Source organism: Rhamphochromis longiceps, linkage group LG9, assembly GCF_057381845.1.
Source record: "Rhamphochromis longiceps isolate RC_006_pf linkage group LG9, R_longiceps_female_GT1.1, whole genome shotgun sequence".
NCBI classification, from domain to species: Eukaryota; Metazoa; Chordata; class Actinopteri; order Cichliformes; family Cichlidae; genus Rhamphochromis; species Rhamphochromis longiceps.
Window position 1 is genome coordinate 20,517,336 of NC_140565.1, and position 16,233 is coordinate 20,533,568.

Here is a 16,233-nt window from a genome sequence, read left to right on the forward strand (position 1 = left end):
GCTGTTCTGTGGTTGCACATGCTGGAGCACTATTGCATGTAAATAAATGCTTATGAAATTGAGTCGAGTCGTTTGTGAATCTTGAGCATTAGTTCTTTAAGCTTTTTAAAAGTCTTTCAGAAAATTTCTTTGGAAATTGGTTGCTTTTTTACTCATTTTCAGAGAAATGTTTTTGTTTTGTTTTTTGCTTGTCAAGCCACTTAACACTCATAATGAATCATCCAAACATACAAATGGGTGAACCAGGATTGTCTACACACTTATAATTTTAGCAAAAACTCAATTTGTTCACATTTCTTTAGTTGAATCCGCAACAAACTTCACCGATAACAGTTGACGGGTATAAAAGTTTTTTTTTTCCATTAACAAAATGATTCCCAAAAAGCTGTTGACTGTAAAATGCATTCGCAAGACTCAGCAAGGTGTGCAGTGTTCTTCAAAAAAGTGAGGAAATTAGACAAGTGGAAAACAAGAAGTAACAGACCTAAAAACCTCACAGCAGATAAATATTTGGAAATCATATCCTGAAGAAAGAGGAAGAAATGCACAAAGACCTGATTCCTGACCTGAGAGATACGTCCAGTCCTTTCATCCACGGAGTGTTTGCTGAAGCCTCATCATATTGTGAAGGTGGAAGGGTTCCTGTCATGAAACCATTCTTAAGGAAGGGAAACAGAAAAGGCTGCAGTTTGCCACATTACAGGACTGAAAATTAGTGTCAACAGGTCTGATGAAATGATGAATCCAAATCTAAAACTTTTGGTTTAATTGATCATCACTATGTATAGATCAGAAGAGAGAGTCAGGAGTGAGCGGCGGGAGGCTGTCGTTTGATCTAGAAAAATGTTTCAAATGCTGTCATGGACAAGAGAATAAAAAAAGCACACAGTTTTCCAGTTGGCAGCAAATACAAATGTCTCCTTATAAACTTTATTAATCAATCTTGTATTTACAAATACATACATAATCTAATAATTCTGATATTAAACATTGGTATTTACAAAATAGCTCTTGGAAAAACAATTCTGTACAGCACAACCTGATAAGTTAGTAAATTACATTAGTAGGTAACTGTGCAGAAGGTTTCTCAATGACCCAGGATACACTGAACTCAAGTTCTAAACCTAAAACTGATTTTGTTTTACTACCAGTCGGTTTAACCAACATTTTTACAACAAACTTTAAAGTGCCCCTGTTATGCTTTTAACTTTTTTCTTCATCATTCAAACCATTTCATAATTTGACATGTTTGAAAAATCCACACCAAAGAGAATTAGAAAGGTTTTATGCAAAGGTTTGCTTGCAATGCCTATTAACGTCTCCCTGCAGAACAAGAAGTATGATAAGGACAACTCAACCGTGATGTCCACAGCTGTCCATTCTCTCCCACAGAACACATGACTATTATTATTCCACTTAAAACTTGACACCCATGTAAAAAACTGGAATAATTTTTCCCATCCTTGAGGAAGGACAGAACGAGCAGTGACCTCAACTCAAAGATGGGCGATAACTCTAAAATGTCTCTTATCAGCAAAATACTCCAAATGCTTTACTGTAAGTCTCCAAGAAGTGCAAAATCACCATTTCAACAAGTGCTTCGTCACCACTTTCTGAACTCATTGAACATTAAAAGCTGCTCTGCACTAACAGCAAACACGCGTGGAAAAAACTCTCCAAGTTAAAAAAAAACAAAAAACAAGGCTTTGCCGTGATTTCGATCAAATTCAAACGTAGGATGATGTTAAAGTTAGAAGCGATGGCATGTTTTTATAATGTGGCTACGGCTTTCTGTTTGCAGATGTCAGCTTTTGAAGGGCTACGCCAGTTACATGTGAATTTGGTGGAGCTAACCATCCAGACCAGAATGGGCTCGTGGGAGTGTAGCCTCAAAAAGACAGCAGTGCACAAAGAGGCACACCTTTGCTTGTAGACCTACAAAATAAAATTAGGAGCCTATAAGCATAAGAGGGACACTTTAAAGACACACATTTCCATGTTCCTGTAAAATTATAAGATTGCCAATGTTATCATTTGTAATATCTGAACAAACGCCAAAGGGAACATATCTGAGACCAAAACTGTTTTGAACATGTAAACAACAAAAATCACCATTTCAACAAGTGCTTCATCACCACTTTCTGAACTCGTTGAACAATAAAAGCAACAACATTTAAAATTTTTGCTCTAAAGCTCCAGTTCACCATCACATTCACGCTGCAGCAGGAGGTCTCCTCACACGGCCGAGCTGCCGTCGTGGCCCAGAATGTGGCTGATGTTGTGAGCAGGACGATTCGGCTGCTTGCCCGAGTCGGCAGATGCGGTGTTAGAGAGAGACAGCAAGGGAGACATTGGCATCGCTGAGCCATCAGTGGGCATGCCGGTAGCGATTTCGGGAAACAGAGAGGTCAAGTTGAAGTTGGAGATGTGAGGGGTGATTCCAGACGAGTTGGCGATGGGCATCGGGGGCATTTCTGGAAGCAGCGGGAAGCTGGCCTGACCAAAACCCACAGGGCGTGGCGGGGACAGGATTGAGCCAAAGCGGTTGTTGAGTGGAGGAGCGCTCCCTTTGTCGGCACTCGGGCTCGTAAACATTTGGTTGGGAAAGTATTGGAGGGTGACATCACTGGAAAGGCTGGGGTGAGCAGCTGGAGAATAGGAAGGGTAGAAGGAGGTTAAAGTGTTCTGAGGCTCAACAGGGAGGAGGGACGGCGTACGGGAGGCGTTCGGCTGGCTCACTGGCGGGATGAACGTAGAGTTTGCATTGATGGGAGGTGGAGGATTCATCCCTCCCTCAGGAATAAAAGGGAAACCAAAGTTTTGTGTTAGGTGCTGATCAGGAACCAGGTTGTTGTCGCTAGGAACCTGAGCACTGTCTGACATGAAGCGCACAATGGCGCTACGCCGTGCCTCTCCTCCAGACTGCGGTCGGCTCAGCAGCACCCCACCTCCAGGGGGCAGAGGCAGATGGCCCTCAGGCTCAAACGGGTTGCTCGGTCTGAGCGTACCGGATCGAGGCCGGTCGCCAGGTCTCAGTTTGGTGGGCTGAGGATCTCTGGCAATGTGGCGAGAGTGTTGGCTAACAGCAGTGGGTGGACGGGAGGGGGCGGAGGAGCGGCCTGGCTCAGAGCTGCTGTGTGGGGGTGGAGGGTGAGGGAGTCCTGATCGCACACCTGGGCCTGGGTGCATGTTACTGCTGACCTGAGAAATGTGGCCCTTGTTTCCCTCTGCAAGTCGCATAGGCGGAGCCTTCTGGGTTTGGGGAACACTGGGACTGGAGGTCTTGGCCTGTATGTCTCCTGACGAGTTTCCAGGCACACAGCTGTACTCCATGCTGACCGGAGGACAGCACTGCACTGCTCGTTGGTGGTTGCTCTGCTCAGGAAGGTGGGGGGACAGGAGGCTTTGCATGAAACTCTGATGACATCCATCCTGTTCTCGAGGCAGTGCTGGTCCAACCTGGACCCCTTGTGATCCAGGATGAGCTCCACTGTAGCCCCCACGATTTCGGCCATCTGTTGCAGGGCCCATCCTGAAACCTGGCTGTTGCTGCCCCTGAGGCCCCCTCTGGGAGGGAGGCACTGGTTTAGATGTCATGTCACTCCCACGAGATACCTGAGCCTCAAAACCACTGAGCTGATGTGCTCCTCCTGCACCCCCCATTGCCTTAAAGGGCGGACACTCTGAGACCCGCTGAACATCAGCGGACCCCGGATGGTCAGATGGCAGACGGCTCTGTGGGTTATGTGCAATGTTGGCCTTCCCTCTTGACGTGTCCAGATAACCACGGAGGTCTGGCTGCTCCTGAGCGCCACTGTGACCAGGCTGAAGGTGGAGACCGATGCGCTGCTGCTCGCCACTAGTGGAGCTTTTACCGATGAGCGCCTCAGCAGAGTAGCTGGACACACGGTGACGTTCCTGCCGAGATGGAGTGCAGGCCAAGTCAGACGACCGTGACACAGGATTGGCGGGAGGAGAAATGAGCTGCTGCTGCTCCAGACTCCTAGAACTCATCATCCTCTGCATAGCATTATGGTCTTGACCAGACTGAGGGAGAAAAAGTGGAAATATTATCAGTGACACCCTCAAAATGAATCTTAACTATCATAAATCAATAAGAGCAATAAAAACAGATCAGAGTGGAGTCCAGTGGTGCCCCTTAGTAGTATTTTATGCAGCTTGTGAGGGCAACAAACATAAAATGCACTACTGAACATTTTCAACACCCACAACTCATGTCACGCTACAATATATCAGCCCAGAAAATGAACAAGGGAGATATTTATTCAATTTCAACATCTGTTCTTCCCATCATAGCAGACCAAACCTTTCTAACATTAACAAATAAGGCTGCTGTCCAGAAATTCAGAAAACTCAATCAACTTAAAGAAATCTATCAAGAAATGAATTAATCACATAAAAGACTATCCTCTGAACTGACGCAAGTTGTGACTTTGTAATGTGATGTAATGTAGTGTGCCTTTTTCTTGCATGGCCCTCAATCATATGTTAAGTCCCAAAAGTGGCACTCTGTCATCAAAACTTTGAGAACCCCTGGTGTACAGTGTCATCCAACCACAAAGCATGTGTTAACATTTTTATCCTGACAGCTCTCAGATGTTCATGAATAGATAGTAGAAATTAAAACAAAACACAATGATTGAACTACATTTCAATTACAAACAATCTTAAATTTACACTCCTCTGTCTACACTGTGGCTGTAAGGGCAGAGCTGCTATTTCACTGCAAAGTCCCCCACACACTATAAAGTGTCAATACTGTGATTGTTTTCTTTTCATGATTTTTTTTTTCTTTCTGTAAATGAGAGTTTCTCTGTGGTAGACTGTTGCAGCAGCCAGGTGTTTGTATAAAGGACACTTAGGTAGTTAGGCAGAGTTACACTAACTTAAACTGTTTCAGATCTCTTGCACAGGAAAAAAAAAAAGTCTCATGGGGTAATACTTAGTAAATGGTACATGGAGAACAAAAACATTCCAGTGGACTGGTTTTCAAATATGCTTTATGCTAAAAATGCAACTGTCACTTTTTATATCACATGACACCAACCTTGAGGTGGTCCTGCTGGGCCAGGTGATTACTGTGATGGCCCCTGGAACTGGCTGCCTGTGCTTCACAACTCTTTTCCTGGTGCCTAAAGTGCTGCTGCTGGATCTGCTGCTGCAGATGCTGCTGGTGTCTGGAGTGAGAGCTCTGCTGCTGCTGCTGCAACTGCTGCTGCTGTTGGTGTTGTTGATGCTGTCCCTGTGGAGGCTGTTGGTGTGTCTGTTGTTGGTGCTGCTGGGGATGAGACTGGTGCTGTGTTGGCTGTTGATGCTGCTGTGATTGTTGGTGTGACTGCTGTGGATGTTGCTGGGTCTGCTGCTGCGTGTGCTGTTGATGCTGTGCCTGTTGTTGTTGATGTGAAGGATGCTGCTGCTGCTGCTGAACTCCAGACTTTTCCAGGTGATGCTGCTTCTGCTGCAGGCCAGCAGGTGAGCCTGTTTGACTGCCTCTGACGAGTGCCCGCTTCTTCTGGACATGCTGCTCTTGTTGCTGCAGCGCCCTCTGGTGTATTGAGTGGCGCTGTGCTGGGTCTGACTGTGTCAAGTGGTGCTGCAGATGATACAGATGGTGCCTCTGCTGCTCCTGCTGTTGCTGTTTCATGTAAAGGTTCCCTCCCAGATGTTGACCAGGCTGTGTTACAGCATGCTGCTGATGCCCCTGGGGCAGATGAAGTACCCCTGGCTGGTTCTGCTCAGGAGGTCCTTGTGGAGGGCAGTGCCCATCTGCAGGCCTAACTACCGGGCTCATAAAAGAGTTTGCAGAGAAGATAGGGCCTCCACCTTCTGAATTAATCCTTGTCATGACGGTTGAGGAAGACGACGGTAGCTGACCTACCATCATCTGGTTGTGGTCAGCGGCTTTCACATCCATGTGGTTGACAGGGTTACCAGATGGAGGGCAGGGCTTAGGTCGTTTACCAGTGTTTAACATCACCTCATCCTGAGCCTGCCGCTTGGAAATTAGCTTTACTTGTCGCTCGCCAATACCAACTCCTCCCTGAGCCCTCATTAGTGTAGTCTTTAAGGGGATGTACTCATTTGGCTGTGTAGCACCTGAACAGGGTGAGTGAGCATTATTTGAGGCTTGGGATATAAGAGATGAGGTCCCCGCAGGAGAGGGAGTTGAGGCCTGTTGGCCAGGCAGATTTGGGGAGCCAGGGTAGGGCTGGTGACTAGAGCTGGGCCTAATCAGGTTGTTGACACTGAGGCTTGCCACTGTCCCACTCTGGGATGAGTTCTGAGACTGGACCTGGGGAAGAGGCTGAGACTGGGAGTAAGAGATGTTTTGTGGATGTCTGCTTCCACCGGCTGCACTCACAGGCCCTTCCCCAACCTGTCCTCTGACAGACACCTCAACAGCAGGTTTAACTGTTCCTGGGTCAATAGGCTTATTCACTTTAGCCTGCTGCCCAGCTGAGCCTCGTTCTTTACTGGCTGACACTGGTGTGGTTTTTGTGGGCTCCCACGTGGCTGTGGTGGGGTTAATAGATGCAGTGTTTTCCCCAGAGCACCCTCCACTCCTCCTTCCAGGGCTGTCCTGCTCCAGCATGGCTAACGCCAGCATCTCTGCCTGCTCATTTGTGAATGTAAATGTTCCAAAGGACCCAGATGATGCACCGATAGTGTGGCCTTGGGGAAGCATGGACGCCACAGAAAACCCTCTACCACCCCCAGCTCCAGAAGACATGGGAGAATCAGTCTGCCTGCTAGAGGTCAAAGAGTGCTCCAGAGTTTGATCATCTAAGTTAGTGTACACCTGTTGAGACAACGAAAAGTCCTTTCTAGGAGGAATGTCAGGAGCCACTACTAAGCTCTCTTTGGCTGCTGGTGTGGACTGCATCTCCTCCTGAGCCTCACTGTTTGGTCTAGGGGCCTGAGGCGGTTTGCCCTCAGTAGGATGGCAGGAGGACAGATTGGGTGTGCTCACATCAGTCTGCTGTGTTGTAACTCTGGGAGCAGTGTTCCTTTTACTAATATCTGAACTTGTTGTAGGGGTTGTTGCAGAGCTGTGCATAGCAGAAAATGCAGGTGCAGATGATGACAGAGTTGTGGACACAGAAGATGAAGGAGTGGCTTGAGACTCCTGTTTATTACAAGGCAGAGAATCTTGTGAAGCAGATCCCTGGGAACCACAAGGTGATGTTTGTTGGGTAGTCTTATTAAAAGGTAACGGTGCAGTTGCTGTGGTACTGCTGGTGCAGACTGGAGTCAAACATACAGTAGAAACAGAGGAAGAAGTGTACAGAGTTTCAGAGGCAGCTGCTGAGGTCACCACAGGTCGGTTTTGTCCAGAAGCAGCAGTGCTGGCAGTGCACTTAGTTTGTGTTATGCTAGTTTCTGTACTGGTGATAGGATGTTTAGCCTCAGCAGTTGAGAGCTTGGTTACAGCTGAGTCGCTGCCAGAAAGTGGAGATACTTTACTCTTGTCAACCAAGTCTGAACTAACCGATGGCTCGATCGATGTGGCAGTGACTGTTGTAACTGCAGTTGTGATGCTGCTAGTGTTAGAATGACTGAATGTCGAATCACTCTGAGACGCACTGACAGAGGTTTTATCCCGTGGATGGGATTGACTAAACACAGCTGGCCCGCTGGATGAACTGCTTACAATCATTTTCTGTGTGTTCTGTTGTGTAGTGACACTACCTATAGCTTTATCTATAGCTGTGACAGCTGTGGTACATGTGGAGTTAATGTCTGTGACTTTAACAGATGCAGACTGTAAAATTTGAGATCCTGTAACCTGAACTGTCTGGCTCTCTCCTGTAGCAGCTATTGGCTTGGCACAAAGAGCTACAGCAGGTTGTGGGGGACTGGTTTCCTTTTTCTTTGCAGCTTTAGTCCTTTTTGCTGCTGCTCTCTTCATATTCAAGGCTGTGCGAAGCCTCTTTGCTGAAGGCTTAGAGGTACTAACCACCAGCCCTGATGTGACTGGGACCTGTAGCTGTCGGGCAGGTAGTGCAAGTGTGGCTCCAGAGATGGATGCTGGAGCAGGAGGCTGCTGCTGCAACACTGATAATGGAGCAGGTGGAGGCTGACCATTGTTCTGACTAGAAATGTTAAGAGGAAGACCCTGAGAGATGCTCTGATTGAGACTGCTGAGGGCCCCTAAGCTGTTGAGAGCCACATTAGTAGTCGGTTCCTCACTGGTAGTGGGCTGGACTAGCTGCAATGTACTCTGGCCACCCTGGGAACTGGCCTTATCAGAAGTCTTCACAGGCTGCAAGGCAAACACCTGTCCATTCACAGTGATAGTCTGCGGGGTTGTAGGAACTGGTGGAGAAGATGATGTCTGGGTGGCCTGCGGAGGATGGCTCGCTTGAGGCTGAACAGGGCGAGGAAGAATGTGCACCAGCTGCTTTCCCCCTACACTTTGCAAGGATGGTGCAGACACCGAGGTGCTGGTCATGGGTATCTGAGTGGAAACAGTAGGGATAGCAGCAGGCACCATGCCAACTTGGGGATTCTGAGCAGAAGTTGCAGCCTGATTGGGTGCCTGGATGATTACAAAATGCTGACATGGTGTTTGACTTGTTATTTCCTCCCTCACAACTGGCTGGGTAGGGCAAGCACTGGCCTGCTGCAGGATTACAACACTTGGATTGTTTGTGTTCTGTGGTACTGTAACACCTGAAGCAGTTGCTCCACCTGGGTTGACTTGCAACACCTGCATGGTCTGAAGGAGAGGAAGCACGGTGGCCTGTGGCTGGGGTACCAGGGCTGGCTGAGGGAGGGGTTGAGGTTGTGGGATTATGGCTGGTTGAAGAAGAGTAGGCTGGGGCTGAGACACGACTGCAGGGTGGGCCACCACAGGTGGCTGCTGCACTATGGCTGATTGAGGAAGAACAGCACACTGAGGTTGGCATGCTAGGATAGGCTGAGGCTGTGTCTGGTTTAGGACTGCTGGCCGTATCTGGGGTGCTCTTTGAAACGGCTGCGCTTGAATGTGACCTGTAAGAGGTGCCTGCTGTACAGGCACCTGTGGTTGCATCTGTATTTGAATTGGGTGAACAGATGGTTTGCTGCCCATTGGACATACAGTCACCTGCTGGATAGGCTGGGTGGTGTTGCTGACTTCTGGAGTGGAAAGACTTTGGCAGACTGGCTGCACTGTGTTCCCTGCCATCTGCAGTGTTGTCCAGGTAGTCTGTGTGCTGCCTGCTGCCCCAGCCCTGAGAAGGGCTTGGCTGGTTGGGATAGCAGTGTAACTTGCAGTCCTTATGGTAGCGTCCTGCGTTACCCATGAGCAACCCTCTGAAGCTTTTGTAGGGTGGGTGGATGCAGGCAGAGCAGAGCCTTCAGTGGGGAGCTGTGAGGCTGAAGTAGCTGCTAAGGTGAGGGGCTGAGCTTGCTGAGGCATTGACGTGGATGCTGCAGGAATCTGGAGGGTGATGTAAGACACAGAAGGTGGCAGAGTGGGTGCCACAGTTGGTGCTTCAACCACACACTGCTCTATCATTCTCAGGCTGGGTGTAGACTGAGTGGGTGCTGCTGCTGACCCAGGGAGAAGTGCAGGGGTAGAAGAAGAGTTGTTAACATGCAGCAGGGCTCCATTAACCCTTAATCTGGCACTGGCCTCAGATGATGGCTGAATAATTAATGTTTCAGATGACTGTTTTCCTGGGCTAGTCTCCTTTCCTGCAGGGAATTTCCCATTGCCATTAGAACAAACAATTATCCCCTTTGGGAGCTGGTGAGTAGGGGGAACTTTTGCCACTTTAGCACAGCGTTGTTTGCCCTTCCAGTGGATAGTGGGATCTTCCAGAGGGTTAATGTCATTGGCTTTGAGGAGCTCAATATAGTGAGCACTCTCTCGCCTCAATTCCTCCAGCTGACGCCGCAGCCGACGGATTTCCTCTGCTGCAATGAGGTGTAGAGTTCATGACTTTAACCACACATAATCCATATTCACACTTAACTTGTAGGATACTCCAACTAAATTAGGAAGCTGGTGTGTACAATATTACAATTTACCTTGGACTTTATCTCCTCCTTCCAGAAGCATTGTATCATTTTGTTTCTTCAGTTCAGTGATGTAACGAAAGGCCTGGTCCAGTATCATGTTCTTACTCTAAAAATAAAATCACATTTTTTTCTATTAAAATATTTTGCTCTAATTTCACTATATTTAGGCAAACAGAAACACCAGATTGTCTCTTACCTGTTTAAGTGCTTGGGAACATGGCAAAAGATTACCAATGCGGTTAATCCCGGCATTAATCTTTTCTTTTCTGTGTCTTTCAACTAAAACAACAAAAAGACACAAAGTCATCAGAATTCATGTACATTTAAAGTAAACCCTACACAATAAATCTATGGTCATCTATGGTTTTTTACCTGCATTGTGAGATTCTTTGTTTTTCTTCTTTCTGCAAACAATAAAATAACGTTAAAAAAAATTGAACAGTTCACATTTTAAACGACCACTTACGGAAATTATTTGACTGAACCGGAACAAACAGACTATATCTCAAAGATGTTTACTTGGGTTTACGGCCAGGTGTCTGAGTTTCAGTCATCTCTGGCATCCTGTCCTCACAGTTGCCTGTATGATAAGGTACCAGTCAACACATCAACAGCTGGACCTAAAATCCATTCCGTGCTCGTCCTGCTGCAAGCAAAACATAAAGCATCCGAACAGAGTATTGATTATAAATAAGAGCACTGTCAACACACCGCTGTGTATCAGCTGAGAAAAATAGTACAGATACACTAGTGATGAGCTCATACTGTTTCATACAATAGCAGATATAAAAGTATTAAATCTGTCAAGCTACACTCAGCCTCTACTACTACCAGATGCTAACAAGCTAGTGTAATTACCCTATCTTTACTCATTTAGATAAAAACACTTGCCGACACGTTACAAAATAATTAGAGTGTTACACGAAGTGATTAAACAGATCTTTCTCCTGGGCTTGTGTATCAATATCGGCAGCGAGCGATGTTCATATATTTAAACCTGCAAAGAAACCTAAGAAATTACCTGTTCAGCTAGCTTTCTGATAGCTAGCAGGCTAACAGCTATCTTAGCTTATCGACACCGACATGATTATTAAGCAGAACAACGCCAGTCGCTTCTCGGCCGTGCTCACACAAATGCTGCTTACAGAGAGTAGTTTTCACGAACCTTTAGCCTCGACATTTTGGAGACCGCTGTTCCTGTAAGAACTTTAAAAATTGGAGGCTAACTATTAGCTAGCAAAGCTTTCAACTCATCTCCCAAAACAATCTGAATAACCTAACTTAGTGCTGAAAGGGGCGGGCCGCACGCAGTCCTGAAAGCCAATAGCATTCCAGAGGTAGGAGGTTATATCCAATCACAACACCTATAAGCATCCAAGGAAGAGTTTAAGGCAGAGGGAGACATAAATCATACACACACACACACACACACACACACACACAAAACCCAATTTCTATACTAAATATTCATAATGTCAAAACATAACACAACTTTTACTGCAAATAGTAATTTATTCATTTAGACGTTAAAAAGTCTTACAATATAGAGCTCCAGAAAAGATAAAATTCTCCAAAGAAATGAAAACATGCGTATACTACAGTGGAGAGGACACAACTCTCCTTGCATGCAGAGGTGTCAGAGCTTCCTCTGGGTAATACACTGTTAAGAGATCATAGCAAAACTCCAAAACTTTCAGCTGAAAGTGTGTGTAATCACTGAAGCTCACTGTGGCAGGAAGTTTGAGAAGACCAATGTCATAAGATGGCTACATAAGGTGCCAAAGGTGTTTAAGGTATGTCTCAAAACACTTGTATATATTTAGAAACAAGCATCCACAAACACCTCCACCATACTACTGAAAATAATGCCCAAATCCAAATCGATCTGATGTTATTCATAACACATTCAATACATTTGTTTGGTTCTCTCGTTCCTTTATATTTTCACTCTTTGTGATAAACCCAGGAGAACCTCTGAACCATTTGCCATTTCAGTGTGGAAAATAAAAATAACAGACTAGTTGAAGGGGGATTTAAATAACAGCCTGGAAATATTTAAAAATTAAAAGTACTGAACGCATATTCCGACTGCCACAAAACCGTCAAGCTTTTCCCCTTTCTCCTGTACTGAGGGGACGCATTTCTGCCCCCCCGGACACAACAAACCGGTCAGACTCATTTCTCATGAGTCCAAAGATTCAGGTGGTGCAGGAATAGAGCTTTGTCTGTTCCACATATCTCAAGTATCACTCCAAGCTGACCACCTGGGACTGCATTTGTGTCGGGGGATGGTCTTTCAAGCACTTTTTCCCTTTACTTTTCCAAACCAACTGATTTCCTTTGATCAACAGCATAGATATGTCCCCTCCAGCTTTAATAACCGCATTTAAAAAACAAAACAAAAAAAAAAACAACAATGTGATTTGAAAACACCAACTCTTTCCCCCTCCACCATGTCAACTGTCAGAAGTTGGTAACTTTGTCAACAGGAGCACTATAGGATGCTTAGCTTTTTGTCATTGTCAATTAACAGTATGAAGAGAATTTGAAAAAAAAAGAAAAAAACAACAACAACAGGGGACCCTCTTGTGAAATAAATGCAGCAACTTTTATGCTTGAAATTTGTTTTCTCTTTTTAGCGTCCTTTGAAGAAAGTGTTGAATCCTGGGGCATTTGTCACAGTTCTGTTTCTGTGGAGGTGGCCACATTAGTGCCTTTTCCGAACGCTGTGCCCCTACTCTGACTTCTGAAGCTCTCCACTGGGCAGTGCACAAGGACTGCGCAGGCTCTTTTGCAACACATGGGCATCTGCAGGCTCTATCCTCTTGTAGTAATTCTTCTTTGTCTCAATAATCTCAAAGCCAAACTTCTGGTAAAAGTCAATGGCCGACTCATTGCTGATCTGCACATGACTGTAGAGTGGGAAAATACAAATGCATTAACAGGCAGCTCATCTGGAAAATCAGTCAAAAATAATTATTGTATGCAGATAAGTTTTCATGCAAATTCTGCAAACACTCACAGGTAAATATTATCAAAAGTTCCATCCTTCTCGCAGATGTTTAGCACATGATTAAGCATCTTTGTACCTGGCGTAAAGGTAAAAACAAAATCACCAATTGCACAACAGCCTCTTCTTGAGGTCCTCATAACTTTTAAGAAACAGTATCAAACAGTCTAGTCTATCATACATCTCATAGAGGATGACAATTGCTCCTTTTATTAATTTTGTTCTTTTGTAAGGTGAACTTGGCTTTTTGAAAGGTGCCCTCAAATAAAATGTATTATTATTGTAACTTCCGTTATCAAACTAATGACAGTAGAGCTTCTATTCACCTGAATCACACATAAGGATCATTAATGATAGTGGGGAAGAAAAAAAAAGTTTCTTCTTCAGGAATCAATAACAGAAACAATCTACTACTACTTACCAATTCCAAGTCTACGGTAGGGTGCTAGACAGCCAAGTGTCATGATGTACAGTCTCTTCTGGTTCTGAGAGTGGTCCACTCTGCAGCACACAGCACCCACTGCAATGTCATTGAAGTACGCTGCAAAAAACCAAAACAAAACATGATGCTGAAAGATCAAATACCTCTAAAAGCCACATTTCTACATTTCATTTCCCATGACTGAAAATCAAGCTGTTAAAGTGCATGCAAACTGAATTCCACCAGTCGCTTTCCTCTTTAACGCATCAATGTTATCACATACAGTCATAATCAGGTGTCACCCTAACTGAAGTTGTCTAGGTGTAAGTATTGTGATGTCTTACCTAGCTTTGCAAGCTCTCCAACTTCCAGCACATCTTTGTAAAACTTGTCGTTGTAGCTGACGGGGAAGATGACCTGGTTGAGGCGTTTCAGCTGCTTAATGTTGTGGGGCGTAACGTCCCCCAGCTCGATCCGGCTACTGGAACAAGAGCAAAACGGTCAAATGGCTGACAACAGGTAAACCATTTCATTTAACATTATATGAACCAAAATACAATAAAGACTAATAAACTGACATCTTACAAGCCTTCTATCCTTTATATTTGTTTATAAGCACAGTTCTTTCAGTCTATACACTCAATATTTGAGTAAACACTTTTACTATCAAAGCTCAAAGATGAATTTCACTTTTACTATCAAAGCTCAAAGATGAATTACACAGATAGTTGTCTACTTTGAGTACTGATTAAATCATCTCTCATGAACTGCGTGATTTCGTCCCAAAAGCTATAACACTGCTGAACTGAACCTGTTATCAACTCTTGTATAGCTTAAATCAACATGTCCCCTCTAATCACACACATACATTTACATAATCTACTACTAACAGTAATTCTTTGGACGAATGCCGCTTAGAAATAAATTTTAACAACACCTGCAGCTTGTGCTTTTTATAACTCTTTACTTAAAAATGAAACTTTTCTACCATCAAAATTGATTAATATTCTCCTTTAAATATCTATAGGATGACCAGGGGACATGGCTGGATTTGTGTAACTAGTAAATGACCCACACGTAGCAGTCCACTCGCCTCAGTGAGAGGTTCACTGTGGTATTTATAGGACGACTACACATCCAAGAACTGGTGGAGGTCACGTGTGTTGTCCTTAAGCATGTACAATGAGATCGGTGAAACCCTAAGTATACAATTAATACACTTCAGCCTTTATTGCCCTCGTGGAATAAGAGAATTTATTCAGAAATGTCCAGAAGCATCATTGATAGTGTGTTACTTTGGCAGATCAAGTTACACTGAGTCAGCTGGCACAAACGCTAAAGTTGCTGTCATGTGTGACATTAAAATGGTAACTTTTTTGCCCAACGTGAGATAGCTGCGTCTAAGACTTTCGACAAAACTGGTATGACTCTGTGCAGGTAGCTGAGGTTCGCGGCAAATACCAAAAATAATCAGAGCTATGATTAGCTTAGCTAAACTGGCTTTACTGACTCAGCTCTCCACTAGCAGCGAGCTAGTTAGCTTAGCTTGTTCGCGACCTACACAAACCGACAAGCGGCTAAAGTTAACGACAACAACTAAGACAGCACCACTTCAGTGACGGTGCTGTCCTTTATATAGTGGCCATGAACCTAAATAAAAGTCGTTTCGCAAGCTAGCTAGCCTCGCCGTCACCTCCCCGCCTCCTCCTGTAGGAAAAAAACAGACATGAAAAACTTTACTTGTGCTAAGCTACGTATTCGTGACCCAAAAGTTCACACTCACCCTTTCATTTTAAAGAGATGATATCCCTTATTTTCGAAGAGTATGAACTCTGAAGTTGTTTCGGGTAAAAGGTGAGAAACTGGAAAGAGTTGGGGTCGGGGATGCCTCCCGTTTTACCCTCCACATGTAGCTAGTTACGATGGTTGCAGTTAGCTTAGCCGCCACACTCCTTCCACGACTGTGTGGAGACGGACTGTCAACCCTGACCTCCGCATGCGCACACGCGCCTCTAATGTTAGATATGAGACTTTTTGACCTGGATTTGGACTCTCAGGCTCTTTTCCAGCCAAATTAAGACATTTAAATAACGGTTTATGTGTTGAAAACATCCTGGTTCTCAGTCATAATTATATAGGGCTCGTATTCGTCTCGCATTATTTAAGGGGACCTTACTTCTGGTGTGACATTGAGGCGTGTGAAATGCATTTGTCTGACCTCCGAAAGCAAGCATTATATTTTTTGGGGGAAAAGCGCCTACGTCTTCGCCCCAGAACTGGATTACTACTACTCAATGAAATCTATCGTTTTAGTTTTCTAAATATATTACTGAAATTATTTTTTATATTTATCTACTCATAAAAAAGGAAATCCGAAATTAGTTTATATAAGTAATACAGTGTTGGTCATATGGATGCTGAGATTTTCTGTTACACAACGAAAGCGAAAGAAAAACCCATGAGCCCTGTAGTTCTGTAAATTTGTAGTTTGGAGAAACTACCCCAATAAATACACCCCCCAATAAAAAAAATAAAAAAACAAAAAAACAAACAAACTGGGGGTATGTATACATATTTAAATAAATGTATTTTATCAAAATTACATTTTTATCGTTTACTCCTAAACCACCTGAAAGATAAACCGGGAGTTGTGAAAGCACCTCCATTTTGGCTCAACCGTTGCTGAAAAGATATCAAACAACATGAGAGATAAGGTGCCGTGGCTCATTATGATCTATGTAATGTAGATAGGTTGTTTATCGTTGCATACCAA

General features: G+C 44.6%; 2 protein-coding genes across 4 annotated transcripts; both read right to left on the reverse strand.

The window, feature by feature from the left end:
- Nucleotides 1-882: 882 nt before the first annotated feature.
- usf3 (upstream transcription factor family member 3) lies at nt 883-11,410 on the reverse strand. 2 transcript variants are annotated; one of them, XM_085418740.1, is made up of 7 exons: nt 11,195-11,410; nt 10,549-10,672; nt 10,402-10,433; nt 10,226-10,308; nt 10,039-10,135; nt 5,069-9,924; nt 883-4,047 (listed from the first exon to the last, which is right to left on the reverse strand). In XM_085418740.1, exons 2-7 carry the CDS (start codon nt 10,590-10,592, stop codon nt 2,236-2,238), a joined length of 6,924 nt encoding a protein of 2,307 aa, XP_085274866.1. In that variant the 5' UTR covers nt 10,593-10,672; nt 11,195-11,410; the 3' UTR covers nt 883-2,235. The 2 variants fall into 2 exon arrangements, with proteins under 2 accessions (XP_085274866.1, XP_085274865.1); XM_085418739.1 differs by having other exon boundaries at nt 10,549-10,675.
- Nucleotides 11,411-12,577: 1,167 nt separating this feature from the next.
- naa50 (N-alpha-acetyltransferase 50, NatE catalytic subunit) lies at nt 12,578-15,457 on the reverse strand. 2 transcript variants are annotated; one of them, XM_085418743.1, is made up of 5 exons: nt 15,244-15,457; nt 13,805-13,938; nt 13,461-13,580; nt 13,052-13,118; nt 12,578-12,941 (listed from the first exon to the last, which is right to left on the reverse strand). In XM_085418743.1, exons 1-5 carry the CDS (start codon nt 15,249-15,251, stop codon nt 12,764-12,766), a joined length of 507 nt encoding a protein of 168 aa, XP_085274869.1. In that variant the 5' UTR covers nt 15,252-15,457; the 3' UTR covers nt 12,578-12,763. The 2 variants fall into 2 exon arrangements, with proteins under 2 accessions (XP_085274869.1, XP_085274868.1); XM_085418742.1 differs by having other exon boundaries at nt 13,805-13,941; nt 15,244-15,456.
- Between the last annotated feature and the right edge of the window lie 776 nt (nt 15,458-16,233).

What these genes read in the sequence shown, in the direction of transcription:
- usf3 (XM_085418740.1), bottom strand. Translation starts at nt 10,592, where the DNA reads ATGCCAGAGATGACTGAAACTCAGACACCTGGCCGTAAACCCAA. An exon ending in GTTCCCAAGCACTTAAACAG is followed by an intron (nt 10,136 to 10,225) that starts GTAAGAGACAAT and finishes TTTTATTTTTAG; the next exon opens with AGTAAGAACATGATACTGGA. An exon ending in CCCAGCAGGACCACCTCAAG is followed by an intron (nt 4,048 to 5,068) that starts GTTGGTGTCATG and finishes TTTCTCCCTCAG; the next exon opens with TCTGGTCAAGACCATAATGC.
- naa50 (XM_085418742.1), bottom strand. An exon ending in CTACCGTAGACTTGGAATTG is followed by an intron (nt 13,119 to 13,460) that starts GTAAGTAGTAGT and finishes CCTTTACGCCAG; the next exon opens with GTACAAAGATGCTTAATCAT. An exon ending in ACTTTTGATAATATTTACCT is followed by an intron (nt 12,942 to 13,051) that starts GTGAGTGTTTGC and finishes CCCACTCTACAG; the next exon opens with TCATGTGCAGATCAGCAATG.